This window comes from Salmo salar, chromosome 26 (assembly GCF_965601325.2).
Source record: "Salmo salar chromosome 26, fSalSal1, whole genome shotgun sequence".
Taxonomy (NCBI): domain Eukaryota; kingdom Metazoa; phylum Chordata; class Actinopteri; order Salmoniformes; family Salmonidae; genus Salmo; species Salmo salar.
Window position 1 is genome coordinate 9,995,668 of NC_138316.1, and position 15,510 is coordinate 10,011,177.

General features: G+C 41.0%; 1 protein-coding gene across 5 annotated transcripts in view; it reads left to right on the forward strand.

Annotated features, from left to right (window-relative positions):
- LOC106587104 (activating molecule in BECN1-regulated autophagy protein 1A) overlaps positions 1-15,510 on the forward strand; it is a 111,904-nt gene that overhangs the window by 14,471 nt on the left and 81,923 nt on the right. For all 5 annotated transcript variants that reach the window (XM_014175101.3, XM_014175105.3, XM_014175104.3 and 2 more), the window contains exons 8-11: positions 1,254-1,340; positions 10,489-10,671; positions 14,604-14,684; positions 15,334-15,437. In XM_014175101.3, the coding sequence (XP_014030576.3) occupies positions 1,254-1,340; positions 10,489-10,671; positions 14,604-14,684; positions 15,334-15,437 (455 nt within the window). The remainder of the gene's footprint in view (positions 1-1,253; positions 1,341-10,488; positions 10,672-14,603; positions 14,685-15,333; positions 15,438-15,510) is intronic.

Consider the following 15,510-nt stretch of genomic DNA (forward strand, 5'->3'; position numbering starts at 1 on the left):
TGGGACATTTCACATCACTATCATTTTTTTAAACTTGATGTGCTGCCGATAATGGGCAAATGAATGTCCCTTAGGAATTTAATGAGACTTTTTAATGACTAAAATGGTGGTTATAAAATACTATCCTCCAATGAGCAAGCTGGCGAGGATGTGAATAAATGTGAATCTCAAGGAAGGGAATGCTTCGAGTTATTCCAGTAATTTGGCTATTGTATCCCTCACGGTAATGAGCACGTTGTTTTTTTGTGACTTTGGGGTAAGGATTATGGCAGGAGGGTGGGAACTGCATGTTCTGTCTCATTAACATGTCAACAACACAGAATCATTTACAAACTTGTTTTAATGTTGGCAATGTTGGGCTAGCTCTCCAGCCAATCACTTAAAATAGTCTGCACTGCCTATGTGCTATTTTTAAAACACGTTTTGAATCCAACAATATATATATTTATTTGCATTCTAAATCTGAATAAATGATTGCCCTATTTGGAGTCACTTTTTGTCTTATGGGGCACTAAAATGTCATTCAAGATTGAAATTGTCATGTCGTGTCTCCGTTGTCACACACATGTCCCTGAGCTTTTCCATATTCACTCTATTTCAAACGTTTCAGCTTTAATGGCCTGAGTAACAACCTAAAGCCAATCTTTCTCTATGAAACATCCAGTTTCATCCAAACTGAAAACTGAAAAATAAGAATTGGACTGCTGAATTGAAATTTTGGCATTGTTCATGGTCTTTGCAACATCCCTAGTGTGGGAATACTGGGTCTTGATAAAAGGTTCAGTGCGTCGTCACGTTTTATTGCCATTATCAAGCATAGTTGATCGGGCTGTTCAGCTGTAGTGCATTGACTCCCATTGTAAATCTATCCCCCAAATCAGCTGTCCCTGGACACAGGTGGTTATAAAGAAGAGCTAGGAGACATTCGTATCCATTGAGGAAGCATTTGATATGTAGACTCTCTAGTGTGTGTGTGTGTGTGTGTGTGTGTGTTTTAATTGTGAAGGTATTCATTCTCTTAATTATACCTCTGAAAAGTAATGAGAAAGGAGAGAAACATTGTTTGGTTGCGTCAGTCACAGAAATGGCTCCTTTTTTTTCACTGGAAAGCGGTTTAGACTAGTTGGTGATAATGAATATGGAAAATATTTGAGCTGATCATTAAGCAACAGGTACAACAACTTTGTTTGTGGTGTTTTCGTTAGTGGACATGAAAATCTAACCATCCCTTTTGCTCTGTTTCTCTTTCATAGGAGGCTTTTGGAGTCATCTCTTATGTCGCAGTCTCGGTATGACATATCTGGCTCCCGGGACCATCCTATTTATCCAGATCCTGCCAGGTGAGTCTTGTGGTCAGTGCTATTGATGTTTTACTTGTAATTTGAGAATACAAAAAAAGTTCCACCAAGCATACTAGATTAGCATGTAGCACACACTACAAGGACCAACAATAATTTGCCACTTGATAAATGGGGGTGTCAAACATTGTCGATTTGCCCTCGGGTGGTTTGAGTAAAAATAAATCGAAACTGCAGAAATGATATTGGACCTAAATGTATACAGTCTCTTCATTTTGTTTTCTGTCTAACAATCACTGAACATAAGGGAGACTGTCAGGGATCATTGACAATTCTAAAAACAATGGATAGAGCACCATTTTATGGCAAATATTGATGCCAAGGAAATCTGACACTTTTTCAGTTCAGACCTCAGTGTAGTGCTCTAACGGGTGCAGACAAGCCAGCAAACAAATGGAAAATGGTCCCACTATCAACATCATTATTTCACTAGCCTCGTAGAGAACCAGGCTTCCCTAATCCTGAAGTCTGGCCTAAATTAGCTAAAAAGGGTTGGAGACTTGGTCTAAATCTGATGCCTCACAACACGTCAAACCAATCCAATGCCTTGCTTGGGTGGAGCTTAAGATGCAGCACTCCCTCAACAGTCATGTGGGGAGGGTTCTTGGAATGTAACGTCCAATAAAAATGTAGCTACTGGAAGCCAGCGGACCATTCAAACCGTTTTGGCTCATACAACATTTTTCAGACCTCCAAAGGAGGCGTGACGACAACATTTTTGGAGGACTAACATTTCACTAACCTGTGCACACTTGTCTCTGTGTGGTTCTCAGGCAACAGTATGTCATAGCTTTGACATTATATACTGTAAGACAACCTAGACAGTATAGCTTCAAGCATATGATGCTTACATGAAGTATTGTCGAAGGTAATTTCCCTTGAACATCTGCCAGTAGGCCAACCGTGTAGCATATATTAACTTTAATGCATGCTGTTCTTTGAAATCCATTATCACTGCTATAAATGGAATTGTAACTGGTCGTCGTTAAATATAAATGGAACTAGGACATGGTGTTTTCATGGTAATACATTTTTATTCATTGCAGCCCTACACAAGTTGTGATGTTTCTTAGACTTTTGAGCAAAGATGTTGATAACGTCACCACTATCTGTGTTTCTACCTTTCTGATACTGCCTTGCTGAAGAGTGATTCATTACACCGGGTCTGCTCTGAGCCTGGAGGTTCTGAATTTAGTGTCTGGGATTGAATGCCAGCTGACCTCCAAGGTGGTGACCTTGTGAGGTGGATAGTTGGGCCTAGTCCTCTCAGTAAAAATACATTCATCTAGGGACAGAGCTGTTCCGCTTAGGAACCAAGGTGCTATATAGAAAATCAATGTGTGACCCAGAGCAGGGACATAATGATCAGTACAGAGAATTTTTGTAGAGAGTGGACACTTGACTATTGACTGCTCACTCTGTCGTCATTTGCTTTGACCTTTTGATCTTAAACGCCTATCTAGTGGCGAGGATAGCGCCGACACTTCCCTCTCACCTCGTTATTCTCTCTCACATGTATTTATTTAACCCCTGTGCGGCGGGACGGACATCCAGCGAAAAATCATATCGCCATTTAGCATAACAAAATTTAATTATTTTTCATTTTTTTTTTTTCAAATTATATCGTTTTATAGATACACCTCTCCTGAATCGAACCACGTTGTCCGATTTCAAAAAGGCTTTACAGCAAAAGCAAAACATTAGATTATGTTAGAGGAGTATATTGTAAAAGTAGCCACAAAGCCATTTTCCGACCAACCACATGCATCACAAATAACCAAAAAACAGCTAAATGCAGCACTAACCTTTGACAATCTTCATCAGATCACACACCTAGGACATCATGTTACACAATACATGCATTCTTTTGTTCGATAAAGTTCATATTTATATATAAAAACAGCATTTTACATCGGTGCGTAACGTTGACTAACTATTTTCACTCAAATGCATCCGATGAAACAGAGCTACAATTTACTAAATTACTATTCGAAAACATTTTAAAAATGTAATATTGTCATTCTAAGATTTATAGATGAATATCTCTTGAAAGCACCTGTAATGCAAGATTTAAAATTAACTTTACTGGGTAATCATACTTTGCGATGAAAGGGTATGTGATACTCTGAAAAATAGTCTAACGTTACAGGTCAGCGCCATCTTGGAACAATCGCATATCACATCTAGTCTTGTATACTATTGTCAATAATCCCTTACCTTTGGTTGTCTTCATCAGAAAGCACTTCCAGGAATCCTAGGTCCACAACAAATGTGTTTTCGTTCGGAAAAAATACTCCTTTATGTTCCAAGAGCTTGTTAGCGCGTCTGAAGGCTGCTCCAAAACTTCCGTCGGCCACGGGACAGCCATTTCGAGAAAATGCATTTTTTCCCCATTTAGGTTCGTTCAAACATGTCAAACGTTGTATAACATAAATCTTCAGGGCGTTTTTCAACAAGAGAGCCAATAAGATTCGAGGGGGACGATTGCATTGTGTTTCAAAACGTTTCGAAATGGGAGGGTAACCAGGGGCGTCGGCGTCATAATGGTGATGGCCCTCTCCGTGTGACCACGTTCCACTGCGTCTCATTCATTCAGTTTTCACAGTAGGAGTCTCAAATCACTTTGTAAAGACTGGGGACATCTAGTGGAAGCAATAGGAAGTGCTCAATGAACCATAGCTCACGGTGTGATTAATAGGCAACGTGATGAAGTTGAGTTCGCAATTCAGAATTCCACTTCCTGTTTCGATCTGTCTCTGGGTTTTGACTGCCATATGAGTTCTGTTGTACTCACAGACACCATTCAAACAGTTTAAGAAACTTTAGGGTGTTTTCTATCCACAAGTATTAATTATATGCATATCCTAGCTTCTGAGTTTGAGTAGGAGGCCGTTTAAAATGGGCACAATTTTTTTTCAAAAATCGCTTTAGCGCCCCCTATCCTAGGGGAACGCCAAGAGGTTAAACTTTATTTAGGCAGGGTGGAGTTCCATTTAAGACCAACGTGTCTTTTACAAGGGAGCCATGCATGACTAACGCTTACACAATCAAGTCAGCATAGGCGCATAGAAAATACAGAACCTTCAAAAACACAATCATAAAAAAGCAACCACATTCCTCAGTTAACTTCATCGGGGTAGTGTCTGAGCGCTGTGTCTGAGCGCTGTACTCAGATTATTGCAAAGTTTGCTTTCGCCGTAAAGCTTTTTTGAAATCTGACACAGCGGTTGCATTAAGGAGAAGTGTATCCATAATTCTTTGAATAACAGTTGTATATTTTCTAAACGTTTATGATGAGTATTTCTGTAAATTGATGTGCTCATTTACCGGAAGTTTTGGGAGGAAAAACATTTCTGAACATTACACGCCAATGTAAATTTTTTTGGGGGATATAAATATTAACTTTATCGAGCAAAACATGCATGTATTGTGTAACATGAAGTCCTATGAGTGCCATCTGATGAAGATCAAAGGTTGGTGATTAATTTTAGCTGTATTTCTGTTTTTTGTGACGCCTCTCCTTGCTTGGAAAATGGCTGTGTGGTTTTTCTTGTCTAGGCGCTGTCATAACATAATCCAATGTTATGCTTTCGCCGTAAAGCCTTTTTGAAATCGGACAGTGTGGTTGGATTAACGAGAAGTGTATCTTTTAAAATGGGATATAATAGTTGTATGTTTGAGATTTGAATTATGAGATTTTTTTTTTGTTTTGAATTTGGCGCCCTGCTAATTCACTGGCTGTTGGCGAGTGTGTCCCGCATACCCCAGAGAGGTTAAGAGGTCCTCAACCAACAATCAGAATTTCCCAAAAGGCATATTCAGACTGAATATAAGGATCCGTTAAAGGGATTCTACTTTGAAAATCCAAATCTAGTTCCTCTTCCATTTTAATATCCTCAAACATTCAAGAGTAAGAAGTAGGCTAGGCCTATCTGCAAGAGTAACGGTTACAAATAGTTCCCACATGAAAACATTTCCAATGTGTTCTGCCCATGAACATTTTCTTACATGCTGTCAACCATTTAATACAATGCATTGAGACCACTGAAGTATCTGAGGTGAAAATGGGTCCTTTTTATGGCCAGTTCCTAGACATTTTTTTTTCGAGGGAATTACAAAAATAATTTCCATTGAACATTGTGAGAAAGCTACTGGGGCTTTGTAGGTGCCTTGTCATTTGTAATTTGCCAGTATGGCTTGCATCCAGGACAGAACTACATTAAGAGTAGGTAGTGTCCAAACTCAGATTCTCTGCTGTTAACCTGTTTCAGAGCTTGACAGTGTCTTTGATAGTGTTTCCTCGTGGGCAGACCCAGATATTCATGGCCACTGCTGTTCCTTCTCACCTCCTGGAGTATTGGGAACTCGATTAAAAAAATAACACTATGTACCCTGTTACCTTCTCTTCCCATTGCATTCTGAACTCCAGAGTAGAGATTTATGATTTTAGTTTCTAAGATATCAAAATATGGAGCCTGCCTCCTTTATTTTGACCATTTTGAACATGTTTGTCCCCTGTCACATCAAATTCATAAAGCTTCAGTGGAATTGATGCCAGATCTGAAAAACGAATTTGTAGAGTCAATTTAGTAGCACTTTTAATACTTGCCAGGTGTTGATTTATTTCCCTGTACTCGTTTTCATTTCCAATCCAGAATTTTGCATTGTAATCCATTTGCTGACCCCCTGGGCGTCGTGCAATAACTTTGATTAATGTTCCTCAGGTTTTTCAACCTATAAACTCATTTGTGACATGAACAGCTATACAGAGATTGCATAGCAGGCTACACTATAACTTGAAGAAAAATGTACTTAATACCAAAGTATTGCATGCTCCTTGAGCCCTGGTAATACAGTACAATCACTGGGAAAGCTAGACTGAGGTGTGCACACAACTTGACTAGTGATAATTGCATGGATGGGTGTTGGTTTTGAAAAACCCTAAACCCTAATCTTCTGCGAGTTAAGTCATCTATTTAGATTTGTGGAGTGTCAACATTGACTGTCCCAGACCACCTCGTCTGCTGTCAGCAGCAAAAACGAACATATTTACTTTACTGATTTAGCGATATCTCTTCATTCACCTCTTCTGACTCTTGAGCTTTGTTTACTCAAACCAACATTTTGGATTAAATCTAAATACTGTAGTCTGGCCCTAGCTCATAACTTTCCAGTTTAGGCTATTATTTATTTAACATCATACATTTTCCTTGATTTGGGTACTCCGACTAGGCTGTAGATATACCATACAAGCTTTTCAGATTCCAAAACAATTTCTACACAATGTTCTCAGCTTAGCGAAGCCCGACGAAGACAGTTGATAGGTTAGCATTTACACTTTACAAAAATGTCTTTCAATCAGTCAATTGAAGTAAATTCATTAGGTCCTAATCTATGCATTACACATGACTGGGATATATATGCATCTGTTGGTCATGGATACCTTTTTAAAAGGAAAAAAAGCGGGCATTGATCAGAACCATTCAGTATCTGGTGTAACCACCATTTGCCTCATGCAGCGCGACCTCCTTCGCATAAAGTTGATTAGGTTGTTGGGAAAAAAAGTTGATTAGGTTGTCCCACTCCTCTTCAATGGCTGTGCGAAGTTGCTGGATATTGTTGGGAAATGGAACACGCTGTTGTACACGTCAATCCAGAGCATCCCTCACAGGCCATGGAAGAACTGGGATATTTTCAGCTTCCAGGAACTATGTAAAGCTCCTTGTGACGTGGGATCGTGCATTATCATGTTGAAATATGAGGTGATGTCGGCCAGTTGAGAACAAGTTCTCATTTACAACTGAGACCTGGCCAAGATAAAGCAAAGCAGTGCGACAAAAACAACACAGTTACATATAAACAAACGTACAGTCAATAACACAAAATAATAGAAAAATGTATGTAGTGTGTGCAAATGTAGGGAGGTAGGCAATAAAATAGCCCTAGAGGTGAAAATAATTACAATTTTGCATTAATACTGGAGTGATAGATGTGCAGATGAGGATGTGCACGTAGAGCTACTGGGGTGCAAAAGAGCAAGAGGGTAAGTAATAATATGGGGACGAGGTAGTCGGGTGTGCTATTTACAGATTGGCTGTGTACAGGTACAGTGATCAGTAAGCTGCTCTGACAGCTGATGCTTAAAGTTAGAGAGGGAGATATAAGGCTTCAGTGATTTTTGCAATTTCTTCCAGTCATTGGCAGAGAACTGGAAGGAAAGGCGGCCAAAGGAGTTGTTGGCTTTGGGGATGACCAGCGCAATATACCTGCTGGACCGTGTGCTACGGGTGGGTGTTGCTATGGTGACCAGTGAGCTGAGATAAGGCGGGGCTTTAGCTAGCAGGGTCTTGTAGATGACCTGGAGCCAGTGGGTTTGGCGACGAATATGTAGCGAGGGCCAGCCAACGCGAGCATAAAGGTTGCAGTGGTGGGTAGTATATGGGGCTTTGGTGACAAAACGGATGGCACTGTGATAGACTGCATCCAATTTGTTGAGTAGAGTGTTGGAGGCTATTTTGTAAATGCCATCGCCGAAGTCAAGGATCGGTAGGGTAGTCAGTTTTAACGAGGGTATGTTTGGCAGCGTGAGTGAAGGAGGCTTTGCTGTGAAATAGGAAGCCGATTCTAGATTTAATTTTAGATTGGAGATGCTTAATGTGAGTCTGGAAGGAGAGTTTACAGTCTAACCAGACACCTAGGTATTTGCAGTTGTCCACATATTCTAGGTCAGAACCGTCCAGAGTAGTGATGCTAGTCGAGCGGGAGGGTGCGGGCAGCAAACAGTTGAAGAGCATGCACTTAGTTTTACTAGCATTTAAAAGCAGTTGGAGGCCATGGAAGAAGTGTTGTATGGCGTTGAAGCTCGTTTGGAGGTTTGTTAGCACAGTGTCCAAAGAAGGGCCAGATGTATACAGAATGGTGTCGTCTGCGTAGAGGTGGATCAGAGACTCACCAGCAGCAAGAGCGACTTCACACATATATACACACACACACACACACACACACACGCGCACACACACACAGAGAAAAGAGTCGGCCCGAGAATTGAACCCTGTGGCATCCCCATAGAGTCTGCCAGAGGTCTGGACAACAGGCCCTCTGTCCAGGGCACAGCTGGGAGGCGTGTCTATAACAAACGGCAACGGTGAGAGACTTATTTCTGGAAAGGTGGATTTTTAAAGTAGAAGCTCGAATTGTTTTGGCACAGACCTGGATAGTATGACAGAACTCTGCAGGCTATCTCTACAGTAGATTGTAACTCCGCCCCTTTTGGCAGTTCTATCTTGTCGGAAAATGTTTTAGTTAGGGATGGACAATTCTGGATTTTTGGTGGCCTCCCTAAGCCAGGATTCAGACACGGCTAGGACATCTGGGTTGGCGTAGTGTGCTAAAGCAGTGACTAAAACTTAGGGAGTAGGCTTCTAATGTTAACATGCATGAAACCAAGGCTTTTATAGTTACAGAAGTCAACAAATGAGAGCGCCTGGGGAGTGGGAGTGATGCTGGGGGCTGCAGGGGTTAACCTCTACATCACCAGAGGAGGAGTAGGATAAGAGTACGGCTAAAGGCTAAAAGAACTAGTCGTCTAGTGCGTTCTGAACAGAGAGTAAAAGGAGCAGGTATCTGGGCGCGGAAGAATACATTCAAGGCATAATGTACAGACAAGGATGTGGTAGGATGTGAGTACAGTGGAGGTAAGCCTAGGCATTGAGTGACGATGAGAGGTTTTGTCTCTAGAGGCACCATTTAAGCCAGTAGGCTTCAGGATGGGCCTCAGGATCTCGTCACGGTATCTTTGTGCATTGAAATTGCCATCGATTTAAAATGCAATTATGTTTGTTGTCTGTAGATTGTGCTTGGCCATACCATAACTCCACCGCCACCATGGGGCACTCTGTTCACAGCGTTGACATCAGCAAACCGATCGCCCACACAACACACTCTGTCTGCCATCTGCCTGGCTCAGTTGAAACCAGGATTCACCCGTGAAGAGCGCACACCAGTGTGCCACTGGCCGTCGAAGGTGAACATTTGCCCACTGAAGTCGGTCATGACGCCGAACTGGAGTCAGGTCAAGACCCTGGTGAGGACGACGAGCACGCTTCCCTGAGATTGTTTCTTAGAGTTTGTGCAGAAATTCTTCAGTTGCGCAAACCGATCCCGCAGGTGAAATAGCCGGATGTGGAGGTCCTGGGCTGGCATGGTTACCAGTGGTGGGAAAATGTACCTAATTGTCATACTTGAGTAAAAGTTAAGATGCCTTAATATAAAATGACTTGAGTGAAAGTCACCCAGTAAAATACTACTTGAGTAAAAGTCCAAGTATTTGCTTTTAAATATACTTAATTATCAAAGTACATGTAATTAATAAAATATACTTAAGCATCAAAAGTAAAATTGTAAATGATAAAAAAAATCTTAATAAGCGAACCAGACAGCCTCATTTTCTTTTTTTTAATTTACGGATAGCTAGGGGCACGGTCTAACACTAACATATAATTTACAGACGAAGCATGTGCTTATTGAGTCCGCCAGATCAGAGGCAGTAGGGATGACAAGGGAGGTTATCTTGATAAGTGTGTAAATTAGACAATTTTCCTGTCCTTTTGGATGTCAGGGAAAATATATGGAGTATAAAGTACCTAAAGAAGATTTGGAATGTAGTGAAGTAAAAGTAGTCAAAAATATAAATAGTAAAGTACAGATACTACGTAAGTAGTACTTTCAAGTATTTTTACTTAAGTACTTTACACCACTGTTGGTTGTGAGGCCTAAAATAACGTTGGAGGCGGTTTATTGAACCACACTGTAACTATGGCCATCAGAGTTGAAGCATGGAAGATGGGGAAGTTTACTTTTTTGAAGAAGAAGCCTGCTCCATTTTTACAGTATGTGGGCTCTGACAATACATGGTCTTGGATTTGTTAAGGTTTTTCTGGTATTAGCACTGCTTTCTGCCTGCTTTGCTTGTTTTTATTTGTCAGTTCAAAAAAAGACATATCTACACTATACATACAAAAAGAACGTGACTGGGATAGCACAGAGTCAGACTTATTTCCGTTGTGGTCTCTTGCTCCTGGGTTATCTGATCACCATTGATTTTAGTTGTGTGTCCTTGCTGTGTTCACAGGTTGTCCCCTGCTGCATATTATGCCCAGCGGATGATTCAGTACTTATCTCGGCGGGACAGCATTCGCCAACGATCACTGCGCTACCAGAGCCGACTGCGGCCTCTCTCATCCACCTCAGATAGCCCAGGAAGCAACTCCTCCCCCTCCGTTGAGAACAACGAGGTGGACTTTGAGGAGTTTGAGTGAGTCGTCTTCTACCTACAACATCCAATGCCTTTTGTATCCCTTGACTATTGTTTATGAAGACATTTACAGGACACATTATGATAAAACATCCTACAATTGTTGAGAGCGTTGGGATTTATTCATGGAATAATTTGCATGAAACCATAACATAGCAGAATGCTGTGAGTTCTCTGTCAGTGGATTTGGCTGTGAAGTTAGTGCCACCATTGCCAATGGGTGAGGGGAAATGATTTTCCTGCATTATGCCTCCACACACCCTCGGTATGATCTGGAGTGCATAATGACTAACAAAGCAAGCAGCTGAAAAACACTCCTACCAAAATAACTTGCGTATCGAATGCCTAATGTGTGGCTCTCATAGGTTGAATTTGTGATGTATTTTTCAAATTGATTAGGTTTTTTTCTTTCTCCTTCAATATGTATATGTTAATTGCCTCTGGCCTGGCTATGATAAAGGTGCAGGGGGATGGTGTTGCTTGCAGGGCCTTGATACTCCAGGGTCAGTAGTTTGGAACACTCAATGCTCCCAGGATGTATTTGAGGTCATCAGTCTTCTCAGGCCTCTGCAGACTTTGTACTGTAGCATCTTTGGCCGAATGAGGTCAAAGGAATTCCCCTGGCGCTATTTCCTCTCCAGCAATTGACGACATATTATTTATAATGATAACAACTGTTTGTCAGAATGAACAACTAAGTTATTCGTCGCTCTATCAACTATTTTTTTAGAATGCCATTTATTGTCCTTTGGGTTGGATTCAGAGTTACGTCAAACCAGCAAGGACATTTTCCTGGAGCATGTAAACGGTCCAATCACCATGTTGCTAGTTATAACTGGGTCATTGCTTGGTGTGGCGTCAGCTCCACATCAGTGCGAGACAGTGTCTGTTTTCTTCCGACAAGATTAGACATGTGCTGCCACCCTCTCGTTCATTATTGAACCTGGTGGGATTTAGGGAATTATAACAAGACGACTTGCCCTTATCCCCAATTCCAGATTTACGCTTCTGCTTACTAATTGTTTTAAATGATTGGCGTGGATCAGAACTTTGCAGCCGTAGTGAGTGCAATTAACAGTATGGGGGATGGCTCTATGCATCACAGACACAACGCTGTTGTTAGTTGAAGAGAGGGAGGGCTCAGATTTCTGGGGGTATGACGTTTCTCAACTTTCAATAATGAGTTATTGGCACCGTAAAAAAATTTAAAAAAAAAAAGAATTTAAACAAATTTTGTGGTACTGTATGTTTTTGTGATGCGGAGCCTTGTGCACGTTGGCCATTTTGCAGTCTGTCCTAGTACCACTGTAAAGTTTTTAGGACATTCAATTTACAGTTATATTGATCAATTGCACTGCTAACTATGAGCAATATTCACAGTTAGCGATCTAGCTAATGTGTTTTGATTTCCACTTCCTCAGGTGGTGAATTAGCTCCAAATGAATTAGCCTATTAGCAGGTACACAAAATCATGTAGGCAAATTGATCTCTATTGATCAAAACATTTGGAGAAGTCTGGAGCCCTATTGTGAAAGTAAAATATAGCAACAATTGCCTAATTGTCAGCCCAAATTTTAATGACAAACTGGTTTGCACATAATAATTACTTGCATCATGCATTCCTGCTTGGACATGTTTGGAAAAACATAGTTCTTTAATCACACCATCTCAACAGTCTATTTTCCTCATTAAAGCACTGCGAATGACTTTGTGAGATTATGATTTTTTTCTATTGCGTTACACAAAATGTTGGTGCGACCAAATCGTTGGCCTGGTGCCACCAACTGAATAACTTAGTGGGACCAATAGCACCAGGGTCAGACGTTAGTCTGCAGCCCGGTCTGAGCTGTGTTTTTCTGGAGCAGGATGCTACGGGTGATGAAATAATTACAAAAAAATAATTATTAACACCATACACACTTGATAGGTGTTTTTGTTTGATTTTCACAAAATCATATATTTTAACGTGCAGAATAACTGAGAACAGATTTTCACTTTTTCTTTAAACTGGTCATGATGTGCCAGTTGCACAGTGAAAAGACATGCCCTTATAGCCAGCAAAACCCTATGGCGCTTTTGGAATGATGTAAGAATTCACTCATTGTAATGGAACCAGCAAACAGTGAAAGTAAACCTAGATTACAGTCCTGTGAAGTCATATACAGCAGCAGACTCCGACTATAGATGAATCAGGATGATGCTCCCCTTGAGAACTGCACAGAGTGACAGTAGTTGGTATTTTAAAAGGGTCTACTGAAGAAATCATTTTAGAGCTGTAGCCTAATTCTCCTCCAAACTCTCACGTTGTTTTATAACATGCTGATCAGAGAGAGAGAAGAGAACAGCAGTTTAATAATGACACCGCCGATGACGCTGTTGCCAGTTTCCACAGAAAGCAGCTGTCACTTGACCACTTATTAGCTCTCCTTCTCATCTCCTTTCCCAAATGAATTGTGGCTTAATCTAAATGAGTTAGTTTTCTACACTTGCGAAGAATGAGGCTGGACATTTCTTCAACTTACTTACGGGGGTGTCTTGTCCCCATTTTTTCGTTTTTTTAGTCTGTTTGCAAGTTTGAAGTCTTCCTAGACTGATCAACTTGTTCCAGTACAAAAAAACAAATGTGTGAAATGTATGCATTCACTACTGTAAGTCGCTCTGGATAAGAGCGTCTGCTAAATGACTAAAATGTAAATGAAATGTAAAATGTTCCTTATTTGCTGGACATTTTATAACATGGCTAGCAAAATAGTTTTACTTTCGACTTGAGCTTCATACATGGAATGAAGTTATACGGCCAGTCGGCCACAGAGTATCATTGCTGTCGAAGCAAACAACATTTTTCCGGGATTAAAATGCAGTTCTGGATGACTGATGTGAGATGGGGCATCTTCAAAGCCAGAATATGACCTCACCGATTTGGTTTCTGAATTATTCCGCCAACATGACTGCCCGACTTAGAAATTAATTGCGGAGGGTATAAGAGTGTTGGCATATTTCATATCAGTTATTGAAATGTATATTTATGAAAGCATCTCTATTTCCGCCTGCTTTCTGATTTTGAATACTTTCAGAGGCTCCACGTTCGTCGGATTTCCTCTCTCTCACATCCTTCACATTGTCACAGTTTTCAGGAAGTGTAAAGCAAATTCTGAATATGAAATGTCCGGTGGATCACAGAGGCCGTGTCCTCTCAGCTGGTACGCTCTGATGGAAATATGATGCATATTTAGTTCCTCCTGGGGTCAGTGAATAAATTACAGGAACCAATGTTCCTGTTATGGCACAGTCTTCCTTCTCAAGTTCTGATATTTACATTTTAGTCATTTTTAGCAGATGCTCTTATCCAGAGCGACTAACAGGAGCAATTAGGGTTAAGTGCCTTGCTCAAGGGCACATCGACAGATTTTTCACCTAGTCTGAACAGGGATCCGAACGAGCTACCTTTCGGTTACTGGCCCAAAGCTCTTAACCGCTAGGCTTACATGCCGTCCTGATTCTATACAGTGTCTCCTCAGGCTGGAAATATGTTGTCTTTGTTTTTCCTCCTTTTGAATGTGTCCGGACTAGAGTGTACGGTGTTGTAAAAAGGGGCCTACTTTACGAGCAGTTTTTCAAACCTGTAAATGGAGAACCATTGGAGCCGTAAATGACCATCTTTATGCATTGCAGCATTTCAAACTTTTGCCACTCTTCTCTGGAGTTTCTGTTTGGCTGCTTGGTTTTTGAGGCTGCTGGATAATCACAAGCAGTACTGCAACTTTCTTCCTTTTGGTCTGGGTCTCAAGCTACTAATAAGTTAGGCCAACATCAAACTTTTAAGTGAGCCTGCACTATATAGTGAGCCCAGCTACTCAGTTAAGCTGAGGCTTTTAATTTGAGGTACTCCTTGTATATGTTTGTCTGTTATCTCCCCCTCTCTTTCTTCACAGGGATAATGGTGATCGCGCCAGACACAGAGCTCCACGCAACGCTCGTATGTCTGCCCCCTCGCTTGGCAGATTTGTTCCCCGGTGGGTGGCCCTGATATGATTAATTGATTGATTTTATTAGGAAAAAGATGCACGGAGTACAACCCAAGGGATAACACATTAAAGCGATTCCACTGGTTTCACTGATGGAATACACCAATGCAGAGAAAACAAACAAAAAAAATACAGCATCACACAGCATACAATAAATACTGTCAATGCTTAACTAAAAAAGAAGGATACGGGAAAACAAAAAATAGTCAACCTATCCAAACTCTTCAGTTGTCGTCCTGGACTCTTGAGTGCATTACACTTATTGGCTCTTCATATTCCAATTATGTTTGTTTTTTTGGCCAATAATATGAGCTGCCAATGACATAATGGGACTCTGTGTCCCGAGATTTGGATACAGGAAATGTTTGACATATTCTCAAACGTTTTCGTAAGTTTGATTTAGAATCCGTCTACCCAAAACCAGTGGTGAGCATTAGCATAATCATACAGCACAATCATCAGTTTGTGCAACAATGTAGAGTCCGGTAAGGCTATTATAAAGACTTGCCTATGCTTTTTAGTCCCCTATTACGCCACATGGATGGTCTCCAATTTTCTCATGTCATCTTAGTTATGGGGTAAGTAAACTCTCAGTTGTGTGATTCTATGTAACTTGATGCTTCTCTGTTTGTTCAAGGAGGTTCCTACTGCCTGAGTATCTGCCATATGCTGGGATCTTCCACCATGAGAGGGGCCAGCCTGGCCTGGCCACCCATTCCTCCGTCAACAGGGTCCTAGCAGGTAGGCAGAGTTATCCCTCGTGTTTTTGTCTCGTTTTCTGTTTTGGTATCTTGGCTGCAAGCAGAGCTGGCAA